The sequence below is a fragment of the Zosterops lateralis genome, assembly GCF_965231275.1.
Source record: "Zosterops lateralis genome assembly, chromosome: Z".
NCBI classification, from domain to species: Eukaryota; Metazoa; Chordata; class Aves; order Passeriformes; family Zosteropidae; genus Zosterops; species Zosterops lateralis.
In genome coordinates this window covers 86,126,311-86,151,328 of record NC_139800.1, presented here as the reverse complement: position 1 = coordinate 86,151,328, position 25,018 = coordinate 86,126,311, and the positions used below count along the sequence as shown (strand labels likewise).

General features: G+C 43.1%; 1 protein-coding gene across 3 annotated transcripts in view; it reads right to left on the bottom strand.

The window, feature by feature from the left end:
- LOC310922378 (fibroblast growth factor 13) overlaps positions 1 to 25,018 on the bottom strand; it is a gene marked incomplete at its 5' end in the record, with an annotated part of 214,401 nt that overhangs the window by 73,225 nt on the left and 116,158 nt on the right. For 2 of the 3 annotated variants that reach the window (XM_083882889.1, XM_083882887.1), the window contains one exon: positions 19,460 to 19,627. The exons of the other annotated variant lie outside the window; for it this stretch is intronic. In XM_083882889.1, the coding sequence (XP_083739015.1) occupies positions 19,460 to 19,625 (166 nt within the window). The remainder of the gene's footprint in view (positions 1 to 19,459; positions 19,628 to 25,018) is intronic. 3 annotated transcript variants of the gene reach the window in all.

The window sequence follows — 25,018 nt, the reverse complement described above, 5'->3', positions numbered from 1 at the left end:
GGACATCTGGCTTGACTTTGCTCCACGGTCTGCATCAGCAAGTAGCTAGAGAGATTCCTTATTGAAAATTCTACATATTAAAAGTGCCAGAAAGGTACCTTTGAGTCATGTTGATAAATACTTGTTTAACAGCTGTCAAGGGAAGCTGACAGATTAGCCAGAGGGGGATCTCTGGGCACGCAGAACTCACAGGTGTATCGTGTATAGTAAAATGCAGATGTAAGGAATGAACACATTACAGTGATTAGCATCCTGTCTGCCCAGAACATATGGAGATCAGCCTGCAGAGGAAAGCCTTCAGTGGTGCTACCACAGGCAAGGTGACTCTGGAGCAGCTCTGGCTGCAGCAGCCAGTAGCAAAGGCTCACCAGGAATGCAGACACAGCCTGGCTCCTGGAGAGGAACCTGCACAGCCCCAGACACACCAGGATGTGCTGTGCCTTCACTTACAGCTGCTGCTGCCATGAGGGCTCTCACCTACTGCTGCAGTCACCCACTGCACCCAAGCAGGTTCATTCAAAACACAAATGCTTTGGCTCTTAGACCAAGCATGTAGCAAATCCCCAATTCTTCCCATTCTGCTGCTGTTGTTATCTTGCATCTCCAAGGTCACACTAGTGGATCTCCAGAATGGCTTTCAAGCAAGTATCTATCTACAACACTTGGACAACTTTTCTCCTGTGCTGTATCTTTGTCACCTAAAGCTCATGATTCTGCATACAAAAGGACTGAGGCCAGATGTAAAATCTGCAGATAAAATCTTTAGAAACACAAATTCACAGCAGGTCATGCCAAAAACTTCTGTTGTATAGCAAGCCTAATCTTCCTGAATAATTGTTTTCCTTCCCACCCCACATTGCTGTATTTTTCTCTATTTTAATTTATTTTAATAAAACGTATGTTTGTTTGGAAACAACATATATTACTGAGCTGTTTCTGGTTTAGAAAACAGAATCATGACCATGATATAGCACACAAATGCATCTCTAGTTTGTGTTATTTTCTGCTTTGTCAGTTGACTCAGTCTGTTTTAAATTGAGCAAGCTATTTTAATGTCCTTTTTGCAATTTAAATCTGCATTCTGTAAGTATAACTGAAAAGATAACAGTTCATTTTCAAATGAAAAACAGTTCAAATCTGTTGAAGGAGGCTTTAGGTAAATATTCTGCTATTTAAACTCTCTTTTTGATTGTACTAATTTTAAAACAAATTCGTTTACAAAAGCTAATCAGTGAAAAAAGGTGAGGGTTGATTTGAAGCTTTTTCATGGGCCTGAGGGCAGGCAGGCTCCAAGAAGAGCAGGGAGATGGATGCTCCACAACAGGGAATCTGAACTGGAGCTGTGTGAGTGGAACTGTCCCACGCCTGCTGAGTCAGAGCAACAACAGCACCAAGACTCCACCACAGCAGATCCTGAAAGCCACCCTTGACAAGTCTCTTTTAACTCTCCTTCCTCCCCTGGCCACATCAGACACTGGAGAAGTCTACCTGTGCTTTGGAAAAATCTGTTTTCACTTATATCTCTTGGACATCCCACAGAGTTGCATGAAGGCTCAAAGCACTGAACAGACTCAAACCAGCTCCCTCCTCCCTGCAGACATTTCTGTTTCTTTGGCTGAAGCCTCAGATCAACTCAAGAATCACAGAGCATTTTGTCCTAATTTAAAATGATAACTGTAAAAGAAATTTGTAATTTATATAAAATTGTCTTGGGTAATAACAATTTTCCTGACTCTGCATAACACAGCATTAGAGAATGACTCCATGTTTCGTGCTGCAGGGCCAGGGCAGAGTTGATGGCAGGGAATGCTGCTTAGGCAGGCTCAGGGAACAGCCTGCAGCCAGGGCAGCACGTTGGCAGGGCAGGGGACACAGCAGGGCCACCGGACAGCGACAGTCAGTGGGCAGTGGTGGTCCCTCAGTGGCCATCCTGGACCGTGGCAGTCAGAGTGCCCAGGGCTCTGCCCCATCAGCAGGAGTCCATCCCTGCCTGGCTCACTGCCCTCCTGTGCCAGGTGCTAACATTAATTAATTTATTAATTAGTGCTGGATCTTGTTAAGGGCCCCCAGCCCAGCACCTCTGTGGGGAGGTTGAGCCCTTGTGGGCCCTGCTGGAGCAGCAGAGATCAGTGAGGTCACAGACGGCTGCCACAGGGCAGGAACATTCCCTGGCAGGGACATTCCCTGGCACCATGGGCAGCACAGGACAGATCTATAGGCCCTGGGCAGCTCTGGATCCTGGGCATGGCAGGGAACGGGTGCCCCTGAGCCTCCCCACCTCATCCCTGTTGTAATTCTGGAAACTTGGATTTTGGGATTTTAGTATATAATAATGCATGTGAGTCAGGATGGATTTTAAGCCTTGTCTGAGTCCTTCTACTTCCTTCTTATTCATGGGTTTGGGTGGTTTTCTGTAATTGGGTGAAAAAGGTCTGCATTGCAGGCCTTGGGTGGTCATTATTGGGTCAGAAATACAAATAATATAGTTGTCACCTCCTTATTGGGTAATTAACCCTTAAATAACCTTGGAAAGAGATAGAAGCTCTGCATTTTACTTCATTTCTCTAACTTGCTAGTTAAGAGCTCAGGGTTCATGAGTCTGTAAATAGATAAGACACAATAAACATCCAAGTCCGAACTCAAAATCTACGTTTTCTGCCTATTATTAATTCTGACCTTGGCAAGAAAACAAAGAAGCCAGAACCTTCATACATCCCAAACCCACTCACAACACCCAGCCCACGGGCTCCTCACACCTCTTCTTGTCCCTGCAGGATTCCTCAGTTGCAGTAAAGGGTCTTAACAGAACAAATCAAAGTCTTCCATCAAAATGCCTTCACAGGTGTAGGTTCAAGAGGCAAAAAGGCAGTTCAAGGTTTATTAATTATAGGACCATGTTCTGGGTTACTCTGATTTAGAAGATCATTATGAAGACATGTATAATTGAAAAGTGCCCTTGTGCAGCAGCAGGGCTCCTACACCGCCCAGATTCCCAAGGCACTTACACATGGAGAAAGCTTTCATGTTGGGACTCCCTTCAGACATGCACAAGGCTTTATAAACTAAAGTTTGCTTTTGATTTCTGAAGCCATAAAAATATAATTAGCAGAAAAAGAGGGTGTAAGCAAACCTGCTTGGGCACTCATGTATCCAAAGTGATGTATGCTTTTGAGAGCCACAGGGAGCAGTGGGGGTGCTGTGCCCAGCCTGAGAGCTCCAAAGCCAGCCAGGCTGCAGGGGCAGCTCAGCTCCACTGCCTTCCCCTGCCCCGCACACCTGTGCCTCACACCTATGCTGCCACGGGCCACAGACAGCCACTCTGGCAGCAAAGGTCCTGGCAGCCCGAGGGCTCAGAGCAGGAACAGCTCCAGCCCCGGGTTCAGCACCTCAGGGGCACACCCAGCAAGGAGCAATGGGGCACAAGGCCACCCTCCCTGTGTGGTGACACAGCTGTCCCTGCCTGACCTTGGCCACCAGCCCACACTGCTCCCACAGAGACAGGCCATAGCACCCCAGCTGTGCAGTTAAATCAGCTTCCATTCTTCAGACATAGCAGAGTACTGTTCTATAGAGTATGACCACAAAAAGACATATGCTAACAGCAGGGAGAAGAACAGTTGCTGAACTATATTGATTTTTAATTACTGCTCATTTTATAATTATTTGTCTTTTTAATTAAATTGCTACACTGGAATGCTGGAGCATCCCTCGATGTTAGTATGCTGTTCCTCTTCTACCTTGAATGTTTAGTTCTAAAAGGTAAGTTGCACATCTTTAGAACACCTGTAGGATTTCAGAACATAACCCAGATTTTGGTGGGTATATACTGTGGGCAGGAAAATGCAGAGGATCATCACTGGGCCAAGGGCACTCTCAGCTTGGAAATCTCTTTCTGACACTGCAACAAGAGCTGTTGATCTTCCACCAGAGCCTGAGAACAGACAGAAAATCATATTTTAACTGACCCTCATGTGAGTTTATCACTTGACAGAGAAGTAACATCTGTGATCATCTACTGACATTATTGTATTTTGGGGTGGGAATGAAACAGCTTTTATTACATGAGACAACACTATCCCATGAACAGATATTGCTATAATCCAATTATAGCAGAAACAAACACCACCAGCCCTTTGCTTCATGTCTAGCTCAGAATATATCCAGCTTTAACTAGGAGCACGTACTCTTTCCTGATCTCAGCCACGGAGCAGGCTCTGCCACCTGAGCTCACCTCTCCAGAACCTTTTACTGATTCCACACAGGGGATAAGCCTGAGAGCTGTGCTGTTTCCTTCTGCCACAGGTAAACACAGAATGAGCCTCTGCTCTCCCCCTTCAGCAGCAGCTCAACAACCCATTTCCCTTCCTTGCCTTTCCTGCTGAATAGGCCAAATTTTTCTCCAGTAACTCCTCGGTTTTTTTCCCCTGACTCAGCCTCCTGCAGCATCTGAGCATTCATTTACTATGGAGTTTTTTACTCGTAAGCTTATTATCTTCCATTTATCTGCATTGAGCCCTGCTGACCTATTACAACCCAGGTACTCCAAATTAATCCCCATCATGTATCAGATTAAATTGTTTCTCATTATCTGCTTGACTCTCAATTCAGTACCATTTGTAAAACTAAAACCTACTTTTCCATACTATTAATCAAGACTTTTGTGACAAAAAGCCATTGCATCACAATCTGAATAATCTAAAGCAGTTCAAGTAATATTTCTCCTGCCAGCCAAACCTGAATGTTTCCATATTTTTCTTTTCCTTTTTGAAATCCCTCTCTGTAATCAGCCATTTGAAACATAAATTCAACAGACTTAATGTCCATTTATCTAACTTGTATAATTTCCTTATAGCTAAAGGTTCTCCGTGATCAATATATTACATGATCAGATCAATCACAGCAAATGCAGCTGTTTTAGGAGACCTGATAAAACAATTTCCTACTGCTTTTTTAAACGGATTAACAAGCCAATTTCCTTACTGCTTTGTGGTCCATAATCACAGAGAGCACAGTTGTGACCTTGGAGAGAAGAGAATTCTCAGGTTATAGGTCAGACAAGAGCCAAGTTTGAGGAGACATTAGAGGAAAGCCTGATGGTACTTCTACTCTCTGACTGCAGAACTTAGAGGAACATTCTCAGAGGATTAGTTTTTACATTCTTGATTGCCACACCCTCCACTGTATTTATCAACTTGTAAAATGGAGAAGGGGAGAAATAAAAAAAGACACATACTTGAAATTTAATTTACAAAATGGCTTTGTTCTAGAACAGAACAGCCTTGGTTTATTGTGTCTTAGTTATCAAAAGCACTTCAGCCTGCACTGAAGGGCAGGTCAGCATGGGAGGGCTCTCACTGACAGCCCACATTTCCCAGTGCATCACCTCTGCCAGCAGAACTCTGTAGACAAATAAATGGGTCTGAAACCCACTGACAACAACTTTCTGAATTTAGACTCATTAATTAATTGGAAATAGCTCTCTGCTGAGTCTCAAATGCTTTTTGGAGTGAAGTTCAAACCACTCTAGAACTCAGGGGGGCTCTCCAAGGGCTGCACTCCTTCCCTGTGGGTGGAGATGTCAGAGATATTCCTGCTCTTGTTCCCCTCTTTCCCACACAAAGCTGGTGCACACTCTGGCCTTGGACAGATGTTCTGCAGCTACAGCAAACATGGGTAAGGAACTTCCTTTCTACAAAACTCCACACTAATCAATATCCCATTAACACACCTCACTATTCTATGTGCACTTTAAGGAAAATATGCTTTTGTTTAAAAATACCAAAACCTACTCTGCCTAGAAAATCCAGTTAAACTGTGGATAAGACAAAGGAAATTGAAACGTAAGTGAAGATGACTGCATCAGCCATTTTTTCAGAGAAATTTCGTCTTTCGAGAGGAAAGCAGACCACCAGGCACACAGAGCCTCTTGAAGATGAACTGACTTTCAAAGAGATGTATTTGGCTTGAGACACAGATCTCTTCAGCCTTTGGACAGTACTCTGACAGTGTGGCAGGGCAGGGAGCTGGGCTCAATGTGGGTCCTTTCCAACTCAACTATTCCATGAGTCAAACAAGGCTGAGCCCACACCACAGCCTGCTGGAGATGCTGTGGCCTTCACTGTTCAGATGATTTAATGTCACTTCTGCCCCCAGTCAACAACACACTTGCAATTGAGAAAAACTTCATCCCCTCAGGCTTGAAATCCATGCAGGAAACTCACCCCTGTGCCTTCTGGGTGGCATTAGCTCCACGCTGCCTGCACCACTGCTCTCCTGCCTGCACAGAATGCTGCTCAGTGCTCACACACTTCATGCAGAGAAAGAGCTTTTCTCCTTGTGGAATTCCTGCGTCCCACTGCTTAACAAGAGACATGAACTTACAGCACTTCCTACCAAGCTGACAGTACTCAGCTCTCTTCACACTTAGTCACAAGACCTCTGCATTAATTGTCCTAATCTAGCCATTTTGCCATGAAGAACAATTTGATATACTGTGCAGAGCATCTAACCTGGTCTCTGCATTAATATTTCCCTTTGTTCACTAGAGAGAGAACATACTCCAAGCTTTCCCATTATTTCACACTAATAGACTTAATTATAGTGTGGGGCTGCAGGAAATATTTCAAGACTGTCTCAAGCCATTTCCTATTTTTGTTATTGTTAAGAAAGCACAAAACTCCAACATACCTTTTATTTGTCCTTTGTGCTGAGGGAACTAAAAGGGGATGCAACATTCTTAAAGAATAACTTAAGGTCACAGCAAGGCTCCTTCTAACCATCAAAATGTATGAATGACCTAACAGAAGTAAGAACTCATGTATTCCTTGAGAAAACAACATCCTTAAGTGAAAATACCCTGTCCTGGGACAACAGCTATCAGTGCTACAGGGCAGCTCATCTACTCAATAAACTGCAAATCTTTTAAAGACTTAAACTATGCCAGGGAGATCAGCAATCACAAGCTTCTTTGGCTGTGGGGATGATGTTTTCTACTGTTTCTTTAGGTTCATTAATCTTCCAACTTCCAGCCCACAAAGTCAGCAACACAGAAGAAATAAGATGACTCAAAACCACAGGAATTCCACTGGCTTTTGAATTTTAATACACACTTTAATGTCCTAGCTATTTCTCTGCTTATAGTTTGTACTGTTTCTCATTGGTGCCTTTTTCTCTGTCAAGCAGAGTGAACGCTCTGCAGGTGTGATCAGAAGAGACTTCAGACAATATCCTTCCCTGAATCTGTTTATATGCCATAAAACTTGAACTTCCTGATTGGATACACACAGAGAAACACAAAATATGGCCATCCTCTACTTTCACCCGGGATGTGATTGGTACCAGTGAAAGAAAGGGATTTTACTGGTTTTTGTGATTTTGCTCTTCCTCTGGAAGATCTTTTTTAAGAGAAACTGAATTTCTCTCCAGGAGAAATAATTTTTAGCCCAAAGAAAGATACATGTTTGGGTTGAGGACAATGAAAAGAGTAAAATTCTGCATTCACTATTAACATAATAAATACCTTTTAAAAAATCGCACAGATGAAGTCCTTCACTTCAAATGGGGCAATGCCAACGTGAGCAAGACACAGCATACAAAAAATAACAAGTCTTGTTATTACAAAACAGAGAAATCAGATCTCCACTCTCTCAGATTTTTAACACTGTTGCCACTAGATTTTCCAAGACCATAAATAAGCCCAAAACTATTTGTGAATTTGTTCCGCAAATCAACTGCAAGAAGTGATCTGTTTTGATCCTTCCCTGGAGTTATCCTAAATCAAAGTACAACTTCATCTTTTAACAAGTTTCCTTGCTAATGAACCTGCAGCCCTACAAGTCTCTTGGCATACCTGATGTGTGAGTTAGGTTTGCATGGTTTTCCTTATAAACCTTGATTTATAGATTATTAAAAAAAAAAATCCAAGGATTTGTGGTCTCAAAAGTAAGTGTTCATCAGCTCCAGGAGACTGGAAAGGTGACAGTGTTTTACTGGGCTTTCCTCTCCCTTGCTGCCTCTGCCTCCCAGCCAGAATGTTTTCTCCAGAGCTGAACAGAAGTGGACTTTAGGACAACAAGAGCCTGAGCTCAGACATCAACCCAGAGGGAGAGAGAAGCACTGGTAAAGCAGAGGTTACAGAGATTGCTAGAAATAACACAGGGAATGAAGGTCCAGAGCTTGGCACCTGAATAAGAAACAGCTCCTGTAGGAGAGGAGAGATAAAGATAGAACTGCTCTGCACCACTAGCTGAAGTTACTGGTGCCTTTCAGAGGGATGTGATGAAATCTCTGAGGATGTATCACAGAACTCAGAGGGCAAACTGTCCTGCAGCCCAAAACCTCTCAGTGCCCACATTCAGGAGGAGTGGATTCCAATAAATAAAAGTCTGGCCAAGGACTTACAAAGAAAAATGTCGGCAAGTGTCCACCCCAACCTCATCCTGCTGGAAACAAGCTGACTTTAAAAGTTGGCAGTGAAACTACTGAAAAAAAAAAAAAAAAAAAAAAAAAAAAACCACAAAAAAAACAACCAAAAACCAAAAAAAAAAAACACCTCCAAACCACACCACTAAAAAACCTGGCAGGAGTGTTGGGTTTGGGTTTTTTATTATGTTCTTTTGAGATATTAGTTTTTAAAAGGCACCTTCTGAAATCTGTTGAGATAGTACAAATTCTGCCACAGGAGACATTACATCAATAACAAATTGTCATAGTGCTGCCCTGTGATTTTTCTCAGTCTCCTGGATGAACATTACACTCATGCTTTCATTTGCATGTGCAAATTAAAGAATCTTCCATAAATACACCTGATCAGACATCAATTGGCAGCATTCTACAGATGTCGATGTACTTCATTAAAAATACATAAGGATATGAAAAATCCAGTTGTGTGACTAGAATGCACTGTGTAGAGCATTAAACGACATCATGCATGTAATGGTATGTCCAGAGCTGTGAATGTGGGCTTAGAGAGGCAGCTCTGTGCTTTGTAAGCAGCTGGGTGCTCAGCTCCGGAGCTCTGATCCTTACAGGGTGAGGCAGAACCCCTCACAGAGAACGCACCACATTCCTCTGGCAGTGCTGGCATAATAAAAAGGGGATGTTAATCAAAGTTCAGCTCAGCAACTTGCCTGTTTTTCTCTGGAGATCTCGTGTCCTCTCAGGTAATTTCTCCCACTGTGAGGTGTCCATCCAGGCTTCCAGCTCCTGTCTAACCCAGTGTCCTTCTAACCACTGGAGCTCAGGATCTCTCTACTTCAGTTTTGGATCCCACCTGCAGCCAACAAGTTCATCCAAAAGCAGGTGCTCACCTGTCCACACCACCACCTTCTCCACCAGTCTCCTTGCAGACTTTCCTCCCCATCACCAGACTCACCTTCTCCCACCTGAACCTCTCCTTCTCAGTACCATCAGGCTTTAGAGTCCACAGACTGCCCTCTCCTCCTGGGTGCTCTTCATATGCATTGTCCTGTCATTTTTTGTCACTCTATTCAAGTCATCTTCCCTCCTGATGATCATACTGTATTACACTGACTGTATATTTCACTGCACATATCATGAAATGCACTACATTAAGCTCTTTTCAGTTAAAATAGTAATTTCCTGACCAGGCTCCTCTGTTATTAGTACAGAGACTAGCAAAATTCCTCACTATTTTTACATTTATCTAATTTAATATCCAAGTGATTAAAGAAACCACTTACTTGCATTTGGCAGCTCAAGTCCCATTCAAATTTTTGCTTACTACCAGTTTTACAGTATATTTAATCTAAATTTATCATAAAAAGGCCAGGCCTATGAACTGCACTGGATTAATGCTGACAGCTCACCATTAGAAGGGAAGATCTTATGTGAAGCTTAAACATTTTCTACTAACATCACCTGAAAAACACTTGCAATATTTGACGTCAGTTCTGCTGCTTGTCTGAAATGAGAAAATTATTATACTTACCAGAGATAAGAGCAACTAGAAAGAAAAATCTGGTCTTTAATTACTGACTCTACCAAGCTGGAGCTGCAGAGGAAGAGAAACAGGGGCAGGCACCAATTAAGCAAAGGTGCACAATTGAAATTCTGTGTTTTTACCAACTCCTGCAATTAAGTGTTAATTTGATGTCACCTGTTGCAGAAATGAAAAATCCTGGGACTGTTCAGAGGAAACGCACATTTAGAGAACAGACTGAAGTCCCCACAAAGGTGGTTTATGTTGTTGAAGTCCTTTTCAAAAGGTGGAGAAGGCAGCACCAGGTGCACTGCAGGCTCAGATCCCTGTCCTGCAGAGGCTCCCATGGCTCCTCTCCTGCAGCCCCTCCTGTCCCTCCAGCATTGAAGGGAAGTTGGGAAAGCCCAAAACAGTGATGCCCATGAGGACAGGTAAGGACAGCAGGGCAAACACCCTTCTTCCTGAGGCCACCAGCCCACAGTGGTGGCACTGGAGCCCTGTATGGCCTGGGAAGTTTAGTGATAGTGACCCATCCTCCATGGATGGTGAAGTTCAGGCTGCTGTATGGGTTAAGTCCTGCTCCTGTGGGTACAGACAACTTCTCACTCTGCAGAAACCTCTGTTTCATCCTTTAACTAGGGAAGGCTCCAGGCACAGCTGAGCCTCCAAGCTTCTCAGAAAGGTTGTGAGGAACACAGCTGAGGAATGAAGTGCAACCCTTCCACAAGAGCCAAGCACAAAAACCTGAAACAAGGGCATTGTAACAAGAAGAAAAACCAAGGATGAGGAGAAAGATTTAGCTGTGATCTGGAAAACATTTGTTAAGAAACCCAAACTTCCATGAGAGCAATTAAGGCAAAGCCATCTTGGGCCACTTCCTTTATCTTCTGTGTGGGACTCAGAGCAATCAGGATGCTCAGATATTCATGCAAGATTATCCTGAGTCACCACTTTGCACTGGTGTTCTGACCTCTCTATGCTACAGGCCACACAAAACAAACTAAAATCTGACTTGATGCTGGCAGAGACTTGAAGAATGGTCACAGGTTCTTATTCTGTTGTGAGAGCTGAATTTGACCAGATAGAGTAGAACAGTGAGAACCAAGAGAGCTGCACCAATAACCTTTCCAGAAGGGACTGTTGTGTCATATGGAAATGTCAACCGTGAAAGACAGCTGGTAACGAAAGACTTCTAGTACAGTAAGTTGTGTACATTCTTAAGTTTTTCCTTCCTAAATCAACATGAAGGAATTAGGATACTTGAAAAATGTGGCAGACAGCTTCAGATCAGGAATATCCAAGATGCTTGGAAAGGATTTCTCCTTGTTTCCTTGTTTTCTTTTTATGAGTTCAACACTCTGTCATTGAAGAGGAAGTACAGTTGTGTGCTGGGTAGTCTCTGCAGTTCAGAACCTCTGCAGGCTTATGCGCCTTGTAATCTCTAGGGCTTACATCTTTGTAATCTGTCTTTCAGAGAAAAAAGATCAGTCTGTTTTCAAATACACTGAAGAAAGACTCAAACACCAGGAACAATACCTAGCAAACATCTGTTAGTCCTTCCTGAGCATGACTGTTTGGCATTACATCTTTCTGTCCTGGAGGACAAGGGCTGCATAGAAAGAAGACATGCAAATATTTTGCACTGTCCTACAAAAGCTGGAGCTTTTTAAGCATATAAGCAAGATCAAAGAAGTTGCAGGAAAATTCTGTAGATAGATACCAGTGGGCAAAAAACCTGAATAGGAAACAATCTGAGCGATGACTTTTCCCTAAACACTCAGATACTACTGAAAAAGCATTCAATAACTTTATATAAGTGTTCCATGAAAATTCTGGCCTTTTGCAATCTTGGTGCTGACTGAGGTCTGGGTAAAGCTTCTTCAGTTTCTTTAGCTTTCAGGTCAGAACTTTTGAAAGAGAACAAGAAGCAGAGACAAATGTACTACCACACAAAGTTAACTGCTTATGCAGTCAGTAACAGTAATGCACATTACTGCACAGTGTGCTCACCACAGACCTGAAGAAAAATGCACTGTTGTGAAAATTCTTCAGCTTTGTTCAGAAAGCATCGCCAGCCCTGACAGAGCACAATGCAAGCAAGGAGAGTGAGGGAAAACCTTGAGAGAGCTCAGGGAGAGCAGATTGAGCCCCATGTTAGACTGAGCTTCTCTTCCAGGATAATCCAGGACAGGAAGAGCCTGGTGGACTCTGGTGAACTTTGCTGTTTATTTTTGTGCCCTCAGAGGCAGCAGCTGCTGAAGGCCAAGACTGCTGATGGGATGAAGAGCAGAAACCCCTGAATTAGATGTGGGCTGAGCTAAGCCTGGAACTGGAAACCATGGACGATACCTGTCTGAGCTAATGACCCCTGAGGTGAGCAATTCCAGCATACAGCTGTGGCACAGGGGGTCTCTGCTGCTCCACAATACAGCATGTCCTTGCCTTGGTCCTCCTGTACCTGACTACCTTGGGCAAGGGAACAACAGTGGCAGCTGGGAAGTTTAACTCGTCCTTGTTTACAGGCTTGCCCTAACCTAGAACATCATGGAAGATTTGTCATGATCCCAACCGAAAGACACTCTGTGTTTGAACATTGCAGAAATTAGCACTGATAAAGAAAGGTCTGTGCAATAATTATGGTGGGCTGTGTAGCTGAGTAAGGTACAAAGAAGAACCTTCATTATTAATAAAGAACTACATCTCCTTATTTAAAATGGGGACAGATTGAAGAACGAAGTCTGATGCTTTCTCAGGAGAGTCATGGGATGGAAAAGGAGCAAGACAAAGGCCTTTCCCCATACAAGGAACACTCTTTGAAGATCTCACAGTCCTTTAAAGATGAGATGAGAAAAGAATATCAGGGTGACTCATTTGGTCTAAATGTCCTACTTCAGCTATGCTAAGTGCCAGATACTGTCTCCACAGTGAATATTTACTTTGAGATTAGAACAAAATAGCAAAAGGCACAGATAAAAGATTTCTTTCAAAGGGCACACAAAAAGATTTCTTTCAAAAGGTAAGATAAGAGAGAGCATTTCTTTTTGGGTTGTGATGACCTGTTCAGGGCTAAGGCCAGGTCCAGTTTGAGAATTAAAAATCATTTTCTTGAAATAGAAGTTCTACAACTGCTCATAATGCCACTACTTACTCAGACTTCTCTGATGCTACAGAGGACAGATTTGGCTAACAATTGCACTACTCACATTTACAGCTGCACATTTGGATTTTACCACCAGGAAAACCCAGTTCAATAAACCACTTAATTATTAGCTAGCTTTACTATTGACATTTTATCTTCATTTCCTCCAGCCACACTATTCCTAGACCTGAGTCTGACAAACAGACCAAGGTCTGCATGCTGTTTCTTGGACTGAGATGCTGTGTGCAGACAGTGAGAAGGATCTCCCTAGACCCTTCCAAAGACAATGAAGTACTTAATGCTTAGATGACTCAGTAGGCAGTGTTACTGCTACTCATACTGATGAGATGTCCAAGTGAAGATGATGATGATGATGATGATGATTATCCTTCTCTTCCCTCTTTATAATGGGAAACATTAAATTTCCCTGCTGCTCAGGATTCCTAAGGTGCCTTACATGTTCAACCATGAATTATTGTGGCAGTAAGGATCACATCAATTGCTGAAGGAATAAGGAAAGAAGCTAAACCATATGAGGGGGTTCTGATCTCATTTGCAGACAAGTAAATATTGAGTATATCTTGGATTTTGGTGGAATTACTCTGGATTTGCACTATCTGAGCCTGAACCCAAGCCAGGCCCAGCCTGTGTTAAGGTAAGCTCATTAAACAGCTTCCAACCCCTGCGACTCTGCTGGGAGCACTCGTGTTTAAAGGTAATCTCGTGCTTAAAGGCTTTGGAGGATCAGGGTAGGAGGGCTCAGCCACGTCCAAGACTGTTCTGCTGGGTGTACTGAGCTTCTGAAGCAGGAGTGCAGTGTCACCACTGCCTCCCAGCCCCCTGAAACAGGAGGTTATCAGCTAATCACTCAAGTCAAAGACAGTTTCTCTTTGGGGGGAAAAAGCCATTCTACTGTTGGCAGCTTCAGCCTTTTGGTCTCTGTACCTCCCTTCAGATCATCCTTCACTGCAGATATGGGCTCACAGCTGCAGCAACTCCATGTGGACCCAGACAGGCAGGATTTAAGTGTTTACTTTCATTTGGTACTGGAGAAGACTTAGGCATTGCTCAGCTGCTTTTTGCCAGTGCCAGAACCTGGGAACAAGGCGAGGTGAAAGCTCCACATTCCCCACAGGAGGGCCTGAGAGGTGCTGGGAAAAAGAGAATCAAAAGGAAGGCTTTGCTGAGGGAGAGGGCAGTGAGGAAGGCAAAGAGGACTCCAAGGCCCAGCATCAGCCAACAGCAGACTGCCTGCCTTCTCTGGGGTGAACAGCTCCACGACAGAGCTCCATAAACAGCTCAGCTGCAGCAGGAAGGGGTTAAATGGCAAGAGCAACCAGGACACCAAGTCTCTGCTTTCCACTCCACTGAAATGAGAAGACATGAGGGAGAACACTTAAGAAATATGGTTAGTTCAGTATCACAGGGCCATCACCTGGATGAGGTTTCAGTAGGATCAAGTGAGTGAGCAGAGGAACCAGGGGCTGCCTCCTCCCCAGAAGCTGGGCCAGGCTCAACCTGAGCTCAGGCAGCCACAGCACAGATGCTATGACTCCACGGATGTCCCACTGCCACGTGGACCTGCTCTGACTGTCCTGGGCATTGTGCTGCTCCATGTGGCTTGTCCTTATTATTCCTCACTGGAACACAAAGTCATTTTTAGTTCTGAACAATATGTAAAGTTTAAAAACCTCTCACAATTCTCTGATTTCCAACACAGTTCTCCTCCCCCTTCTTGTTTCCACTTCTTCTCTAAAATGCAGAAATACACATGCATTAACATAATTAAAGGATCATGCAGGGCTAATAGGACTGACTTAGTCTAGAAGAAAAGGATATAATTAGAGTGCCAAGTAACAGTGTTATCAGTGATGACAATGCTCGGAGCACCAAAGGGACATTCTGTATCACGACGTACAGGTTCCACATTTCTGCTGGTGACAAAAGTCCCAGTGCACACAGAGCAGGTGGAAGAGGCAGCCTCCACACAATGTGCTGAAACATCCTAGCTTTGCCTCAGCCCCAGGACTGGCTCTGCCCCTCACTCCACTGCTAGGGATGAAGAGAGCAAGCCATTGTCAAGAGCAACCAAAAAGCTGCTTGTTTCACATTAGCACCCTTAACATTTTCCATCTAATCAGATTTCTCGTTGGTTGAGGAAAGCTGCTCTTCCTCATTACCAGCTGCTATCCCAGATTTCCCTCTCCCCATCCCCAATACGTATTTTGCCATGCTTGTCTGCTTTTCTGTGTTATGTAAGCCTGGAGGGAGACTAAATTAAAAAAAAAAGAAACAAAACAAAACAAAACCCAAAACAAAACAAAACAAAACAAAAAACACAAAACAAAACAAAACAAAACAAAACAAAAAAAAAAAAAAAAAACAAAAAAAAAAAAAAAAAAAAAAAAAACAAAAAAACAAACACAAACCCACACAAAAACAGAACTATGGGCACATGTCCAAGACTCTTGACTGTGTGACTGTGACTAACCAATGAGTGTTTTTTAAAAACATTTCTCTCATTTTATTCTCTTCCCTGGATATAATAATACAACTCAAATTCGGTTTCCAGGAGCTGACTCCTTTTTATGCAACCTTGTTTTATAGAGATAGCAGCAGCAGCTTATGTTTAAACTATTTAAGAGAACAAATAGCTGCAAAATGTACTTCAGATGGCCCTTCTCCTGCTAGCAGTGTATTCCTGGCTTGAGGGAAGCTACAAAAACACTCTGTATTCTGCTGCTGCATGGATGCAACTGTAAATAATGCCCAATGCCCACAGGACCAGCATGCAGGTAAGGGTGTCCGCTCTGCTTGTTTTACTGCCTTTGAGAGACCCATGATATTGTCAACTGTGGAATGACTTTGACAAAACAAAGCTGAGAAGATGGAGAACAAAACAGCAGTTCAGCTTTCACCAGTCCCCAGAGCACCAGGGAGGGCAGCACCCCACCTGAGCTCAGCCCAGGCTGGCATCACCCTCAGGGCTCAGCTGGGAATTCCCACATCTGGGGAGTTCTCATTGCTGGGATTTCCTGTTTTCTCCTTCCTCCTGCTCCCACCACTCGCTGCCCACTTACTGGGCCAAGAACCTTCTCTGTGTCCTCCAGGCTGATTCCAAAGGAAGTGCCCTGGGCCTGTTTTCCTGAGGTGCATGTGAGGCATGTGCATGTTGTGAATAAAGATGGTGCTGCAAGCAGGCAAGGTGTGGGGAAAAGAAGAAACCAAGGCAGATTAATTAGGAAACATGGATCTCATTTTCTCATTCCCTCTTTTGCTCTTAGAAATAGGCCCAAAATATGAGAAAGGATGGACTACCAGGCTCAGACACCAGTGTGATGTGCTATTTAAGCCTCTCAGAAAATAGCAGAACATTCCCCAAACACCTCCACAAAAAGTCTGGAAAATCTTTTTTTTTTAAATCTGGTGTCATCCTACATGCCTAGGGAGTCCAAATCCTGAAGTGATAAATGAGATTCCCCAAGCACTACCCCTGTATGAAAGTGGTTAAAAGCTCCAGGGAAATCCATCATCTGAACAAAAGAACTGCAAACTTAGAAACATTTACTCTGTCTTCCCATGCCATTATTCAGCAGATTAAAAAGGGGCATTTTTTTACTCTCTGCACGGTCTTCCAAGTCTGCAATTTTCCACAGAACTTCCATTATGACATTTTACTTGGAGAACTTCGCTAACAGCTTCCTAGTTGTCATACTTCCCAGTACCTTCAAAAATGTGTAATTTATGTCACAGTAACAAGTTTAAACATTCTTTTTCCTTTATCCTAACAGCACTACTGTGCTGTTAACTGCTGGGCTCACACTGGAAGGGATTTCTGCTAGGAATTGTTTCAGCCACTCCATTAACTTCAATGGACTGTGGCAGGGTTTGCGTGGAAAGCACAGTGCAGATCACTTCACAATCAAAATTTTTCAAGCTTTATGCCAACAAACCACTGAGGATGACACACACCAGTCTTTCAGTGGGTCTAACACCATTCCCAAGCAATTCACAGATTCTGAAGAACAAGATAAATTCAGCCCAGGCAATTTACAACAGAGGCTAAAAGCATTCCTAATCAGATATTCTCCCTTCTGTGCTAGAGACAGTATCTTTCAGAGAAACTTACATAGAAATCACACAACAATAAAAACTGACACCCCTCTGAATACCATTCACTCAGGTGGTGGCAGGACAAGCCAGTGTGGCCATGGCTTCTTGTGCCTGTCTAGGAGTGCAACACTCCTGGAGGAAAGCAGGAGGGACAAACAGGGGAAGAGACATTCCTCCTTGTGCACAGCAATAAAAGATGGCAAGCCTTCCTCTCAGAACCAAACATTTTCCCTGAAAATGAATACCAGTGCCATATGTGACGGAGGAAGGAGTAACACAGCTGCTGCTGCAGACAGACACTGTAGATTTATTCAGAACCTAAGAGCAGCAAGTCTTGCCTTCCAGGCAGCCCCATGCCCATGCTGATGCTTCCCAGGCTTTTCCCCAGAGCCTGCACTGTGTGAGCCTTTCCCAGGAGATCCCAAATTCCCCAGCCACGTCCCCCGGAGACTCTAGAGAGGAAAAGCCCAGCATTGCTCTGCTTTCCTTTCCTCTTGGACAGGCCACTGGAGTGTCTGTCAGCTGGTCATTTATTCACCGAAATGATCAGCCCAGCTAAGAGCCAGTCTTCTGCAGGAATCCAGTTCACAGTGTAGGTTCCACTGAAGTAATGACAGACTTCTGCTGGAGTTTCATATGAGCACGTGGAGAATTCAAAACACAGCACATCAGTCAGGGATGCCAGGTGTGGGACCACCATGCCTCATGGCTGTGGAATCTTCCTGCTCCCCAAATATCACATGCTGAGCACCTGTAGAAGCTCAGCTGCCATCACTTTCCTAGAGGAGCTTGACAGGAACAGTTCTGGGCTTAAAATTCACTCAGGAGTGGAGAAAATAAATTTGTGGAAAATAGTAACATCTCTTTTTTTGTAGAAATAATAGGGTTTTTTTTTTTAGAAAATAGTAATATCTATATTGTCTCACCCTTCACAGGAACAACACAAACCCTGACAGATGACAAGAAATCTATGACGTCTGCTAAGCCAGAGGAGTGCTATAGGATTCATCCGTCCTTCGTGTGTACTGAGTCATGAAATCACAACTTCTATCAAGGCAGCCCCAGAACTGAGAGGACAAATGGACTTTCTTCAAACCTCAGTTTTAACATTCAGTTATATCATCACTGAAACCAGAAACCTCTCCCCAGGCCTTAAACCAGAATGTGCATCAGAGTTAATATTTCTGGTGAGATGATAAATGCTATTTCAATAAAATACTTTTATTTTAAAAGACAGAAATCTCCTAGAGGTGGTAAAAGAACATTCATGCAAAATTTGGGGTATGCAACAGAAGAAAGCAATTGACTGAAATATTTTGGGCTAATAGTGACAGCTCAGCAATGGATGCCCATCATTACAGAGAGAATAATTCGAGTGATTTGTAATAAGAACTCCAACCTGCTTTGCTCTGCCAATCTTGCAGACTCGATTGTGGCAAAATCCAGCCCTGAATATTTAATCTTAAAACACTTCTACCAGCAGCAGCATTATTTGTCTTGGCAGATACTGGAACTTATGCAAAAAGTAGAAGGCTTACCATGTGGAATATGAAGCAGTAATGCAAAATACATAAGGAACAATAGGAGAAAGTATTAAGAAATGTAATTTCAAATAGCTTAATCTTATGTACACTAAGCAAACGAGATATACCTCATTGGCAATTTCATATCAGTAAACACAGCATGAGGAGAGACCATACCTTTGCTTTATCTGAAAAGGAAAACAATCTACTCAGGTATTTTTTCTGCTCTGCATGCATTCCATTTCCCAAAATGCAACCACGCGTGCATTACATACAAAGTTCATCCTGCTTCACCCAAGAACAGCTGCCATGAGCATTCTCTAGCACTATGCAGAAGCCTTATGGAGTGCAAGGTGCTGGGGACAAGCCGAATCTGAGTCTGAGTGCCAGACCTGGAGCAGAGTGCAGCTTCAGAAACGTTACTGCAAAGAACTGGCTGGGAATTGATGCCGTTTGAGTAGCAAGCAGCTTTTGGCAGCCAAAAAAAAGGGCAGTGTGTAATGATGAGAACTGAAACAAACCAACTTTATTGGAGAAAAAAAGCAGCGTCAGTTCTCTCCCAGAATGATCCTGTGAGTGGCTCAGGTTACAGTGTCCTGTGGGAGCACCAGGCACTGACAGGCAAGCAAAGGGACATGAGTGCATCACCTGCACCCACACAGGCTGGGGACACACAGCACACCCGGGGACATACACGGAGAAAGAAATAAAACAAACAGAACATGGATCCATAGTGCCACAAACCTTCCGGCTCTGTGTTCTCTTTGAGGTGCACTTGCTTCAGTGGGCAGCAGAAGATTTCGTGACACTTAGCACGAAAAGGGGACTCTTTTTTCTTTAATTCCGCAGATTGGATGGAATCTTGCCGTAACATAATGTACTCCTGTGTGCCAGGGGGAGCGTCATCCATAACTGTGGTCACCACATAACAAAATGAACTCAAGTTAGAGCTTGAGGAAAGCAATCCCGAGAATCAAATCAACTACATAATGTCAGGGAGGGGGAAAGACAGGAGGGGAAGAAAGGTTCATAGGAAGGAAAATAAACTTTAAAGTGCAATGTATCTTAGTCACGGTGATAGAAGGGTGGGTAAAAAAACATTTACTTCTATAAACAATGCTTCTCATAAAGCTCAAGACTTCATCCCATTTCATGCAGCTTTGATAAACAGTCGAATAACACTTCACTCTGAAAAGCAACACAGTTCCCTCCTATATTTGCTTTATTCTCCCCTAGCACCCCTATCTATTCCGCATGCAGATTAGGAGGAAAGCAAACCAAATGTGCTTTTATGGCCGGGCCACAGGTGATGTCTGCACTGACAGCAGTGAGCAATCACCCCACAGTGGCAGGTAGTGCCGCACTATCTGCTCTCCAAAGCACGGAGAATGTGCCTTCGTCAGGATGTAGAACTTCCCCCCATTCCCCAGAGGAAGGATAATTCAGTGATATTGAACTCCATCATCATTTTCAACAGATAGAAGAGTGGATGTACAAAGAAAAAGCACATTAATCCTTCTGATGGTTTCCTTGTAAAACAGCAAGTAATTTTTAAAGTTGATCATCTTAGAAATCAATACACTTTTCCACTATCTAAAAAAATGCAGCCTTAATAACAGAGATAGTGAGATTCCTCAGCTCATAGCTTTAGGCACAGATCATCTCACATGAACAAAAATTAGCTGCTTTTTCACAAGACAGCCTCTAACCATCAACTGTTATTTATAGCATAACACAGAAGTATAAAACCATACCCAAAACCAAACTTGCATTCCTCAACCCTGTGTTGATGGGTTTGTTGATATGATTGATAAAACCAAAAATTAAAAACCTAAAATTAAAAAAAAAAAAAAAATTCCAAGAATTTCAATAATGAGAAAAGTAACTACTGACAGGATAGTCTAAAGCATGCACTAACTGGTGTGCACTAGGTAAGTTTATTTGGTTCTCAAACTCTTGAACATTAATTCTAACAATTTAACTGCTTCCTAAATATCTGCCAACACATGGACATCTTAAAAACCTGTTAGATTTAAGCATGGATCCCTTTAAACAAATATTTTCCTATTGCGTTCTCATGCACTGGGTTTTTTTCTTTGGCAGGAGTTCTATCTGGGTAAATTTAACCTGGCAGTTGTTCTGTTCACAGTGGGCAGTCACCTTCTCTCAAGACCTCATTAATCCACCAGAGAAACTTTGCACCTTGGCTGCTGTTGGTTCATTAGACTACACCCAGCATCAGTAACCCACACTAATAATCTATATAAAGTGTCAGTAGAAGGGATGGATGATCAAGTAGAAAATCACAAGTGGTTCAAAACAGAGCAGCAGGTCAATGGAGCAGGAGGTCTGGGCTGCCATTCTATCCCAGCCTCAACAATCCCAGTTTTACTCAGGCTTGTAGGAAGGGCAGGATGTGCCCAGGGAACACACTGAGTGCCCCAATACCGAGGGGAAGCTGCTGGCAGTCATTACCAGGAGGCAACACCCAAGATAAGCCAAGGGCCAACAGGTCCTGAAGAGTCAGTCCTCAAAAATGTAATGGTTTATGTAAGCTCAGAGCATGCAGTATCTGCAAACCAGCTGCAAAGATGGATCCCGTTTGTCAAGTATTTGGCAAGCAGCTGCCTGACATCTTTATGTCAGGCATCCTGACATCCTTTGCCATCTGAGGTGCAAAACACACAACCAGTCCTTCACCACCACTGACACACCCCATCACTACCTGCACACAGATTTATTTAAATGTGAATACACTTCAACAGGACCCACACCTTTTGTAAGTGACCAACACGCCGAAGTCACAGAAGCACAGAAGGACAGCAGGTGACAATGAGTGCTGGTTCTGAGGGGCAGCACAGCCCTGACACCTGCAGCAAAGCCCAAGAACCACAGCAGTAACACAGCCCTAATTCTGGACTGATGCATGGATAACTTAACTGCTGTCAGTGTTCTGGAGGAACAGCTAAAACCTTTTTTTCACCATGATGAATGGCCTCAAGTCAGGCTGAGAATTTATTACAAAACAAGGAATACCCCTGGCCCTGTGTGTCCCTTCCACTGCTGTGGTGACAGCCAAACACCCTTGTGGAGCCACTGAAATGACAGCTGCAGGACCTCCAGTGTGGCACTGAGAACCACCCACAGACAAGTTCCAACTACATGGAATGTAATGCAAAAAGCTTTAAAAACCTGGTGGCAGCCACCTCTGATGACTGAAGGTCATCAGTGCACGACCATGAAAGGATCATTATCAAACAACTGTGAAGAAGCACTTTGGAAAACGGAGAAACAACACCAGGCATCTGCTATCTTTGCCAATGGGATAAAACCCACACTTATGAAAGAATCACATGTACACCAGAGTGTGGACCCCATAATTTCTGAGCCTGAGCTCTTCCCAAGGGAAACTTTTCAACAGTATTCTTTTTCCCAAAATAACCTTGTGTAAACAATATTCCTCTCCCATAACAACAGGTGTTGTTTTTTATTTCTGTCACTGAGCCAATGGGACAGGTGTCACTCCTATGGACCAATAACGTGTCTTTAGCACAGCATGTTATAAAAAGGCTGAAATAATTGTAAATAAACCTTCTGATTTCTACTGCCTTCTGACTGGAGTCAAGTATCTTTTTTTTGTGTCCTACTGTGACACCAGAGTAGGAGAGAAATGGTAAATTTTAGGGAATGAACAGAAATGCAAAGCAGTGTTTAATGGACACAGTGTGCCACGTGCAGCAGAGGGCACGGTTTGCCTGCAGCTGCTTCCCCCAGTGCAGACTCTGCTGCAGTGCCTGGGATCTGCTTACACCCCTATTGCAGTGCCCATATGCAGAGCTTCCATCAGCTCAGCTGGGCAGGACCACCAGCTCAGAGCAGGAGCACAGCACCCAGAGGAGCCTGGCAGACACTCAGCCCCAGCCCAGCACAGGGACGCTGCGCTCAGCAGGATTCTGCATTGGGGCACATCTGCACTTGTGGGAAATGAATTTGTAGAGAATTCCCAAAGCCTGACGAAAGGCTCACACAGTCTTGTGCACCTGTGTGCAAATTTTGAAATTAGAACTCCTGACTTAGAAAGGCCATGGAATAGGACAGACGCTGTTAAGAGAGAAATAGAACTAGAAACAAGTTTCAAATGATGGCCTTGCAAACAGACTAGATATTTTGGAGAAACAGAAGTATGAAAGATGTGTTGTAGTAGGACCCACGAGGGGTAATTTTAGATGATTGGTTTAGAAGCATTAGCAGCATCGTGTGGCAAAAGCTGATAGGCCAAGAAATGCTTATAATGGATTGTAAATAAGAAATAGTTTGGCTTCTGATTGTGATGGTGCGAATTATAACATCTGCATTCTCTCACCTTTCACATGAGACTAAAAATGAAATAAAAGTTTTTAAAAGGCCCAATCTCTGGGTCAGAAAAAAAGGCACAATCCAACATCCATTTCCTTGGCACCTTCCTGAAGGTACATGTGGGACCATCCTGCCAGCCTCCAACATTCACTCTGTCTCTGCTTTGTATTTCAGCAGCTAATCTCTTTTTTTCCCTTTCATCCTAATGTATTACTCATCCTCATGGGCAGAACACATTGGTGCTCCACATTGTCATCTTCCCACAAATAAAACAGGGATAAGACTAAAAATGTAATGGACACTTGTCAGGAATTATACTGCTGAAGAACTTGTACATATTGTCAGACAGAAGTGGTAATACTACATAGCCTTAAAAAAAAGGAATCCTTCTTTTTTTCACCTCATAATTTGATGGAGACTTACAGAGACCAAACCCACAGCACCTGTGTCTACAAAAGGAATTTGCTTAGCAGTAATATAAAATAGCTGCAGTAACTATTATGTTTCCTAATCAAAACATTCAGCTTGTTAAATATCACCCTGTAGCACATTCTTTAGCTCAAATAAAATAATGATAATTACATTAATAAAAACTTGCTGTCAACAAGCCAGTAGGAAAAAAATTTCTTCTTCCTGTAAGCTTTACTGAGGGAAAGTGATCTCTCGGATGGCTGCCGGCATCAGGATGTTTTTCAAGATAAATTCAAACATGTTTACTTTATATAAACACACCAACAAAACAGTCTGCTGGTTTGTGTCTTTCTTTTATGTCCAACTGCATTTCAGTTCTATCCAGAATTGCCAGAAACCATAACACCAACCCTGTCCATAGGCCTTGGCTCGGGTTCCAACTGAATAATCTTTGATGTAATTCAGAGTTTAATAAAGCTGTAAGGAAATATCTTTCCCCCCAGTTTTACATGGAGAGGCTTCAGCTCAATGGCAGGCTGTGACAACCATAGGGTAAATAAAATCCAGGCAAAATAAATCCTCCTGTTCCTGTTGGACTATTGTTTTTGTATGTATGACACAATTTAACACAAAAAAATTATGCTTCCATGGATCCATTCACTCCCTGAATGAACTTTTCAGGTCATTACCTGAAACATGCATTTTCCTCAGTTCCCTAACTTTTCAAAGTGTGGTTAGTTTTACATGCTGCAAGCCCCGGGACGCTTACACTCGCAGTAAATTAGTTTTGCTGGCATTTTGGAAGGACTGAAGTCACGTCTCTACACACAAGGTCTTCAAGGCACAGAGAGCATCAAAGCACCTCTTAAATCCTGCACCCACAAAGTGAAAGAAATCCCTTCTCTTTTGCACAGAGGAGAAAAAAAAAACAACATCCCCCCAGTATGATTTTTGGAGCAATGGAGCAATGAGAGCAGCAGCCAATGCCTCGTCACTGTCACCTCCAGGACAGAAAACAGTGATGTTCACTGAGCACCTCCTTCATCCTCTGCCTCCTGCACCTCACCCTTTATTTCCCAAAGGAAATAAAGGTCACCAGTGAGTTTACCCAGTCCCAAGGGCTGTTTAGAGATATGCAGGATTTTTAATTTTTTTTTTCCTTTTAGGGTAAAACATTAGGCTATCAAATTGCTTTCAGTTCCTTACAGAACAAGTCTAAAAAAAACCCTCTCTAAAATAACTTGCTTCAAGTGACTGCCTGTAGGACAGAGAAGGGTAGGAAAGTAGGGTATTTTGCTCTAATAACATTTTCCTAGTTGAGACAGCTGATGAAAATCTCCCAGGTATACATGCAGTAAAAATTCTCTTTGCTTCTTTTCATCACTGCTTTGTTTTCCTCCTAATTTCTCCCGGTTGAGGGTGTGATTTTTTTGTTAGCCACCTGCACAACATCATAAACTCAGAGCGCAACAATACTTACAAGCTAATTGAAAAAAATTCTATTCTGGGGTTGTGAAACATTCAGAACCTCTTAAT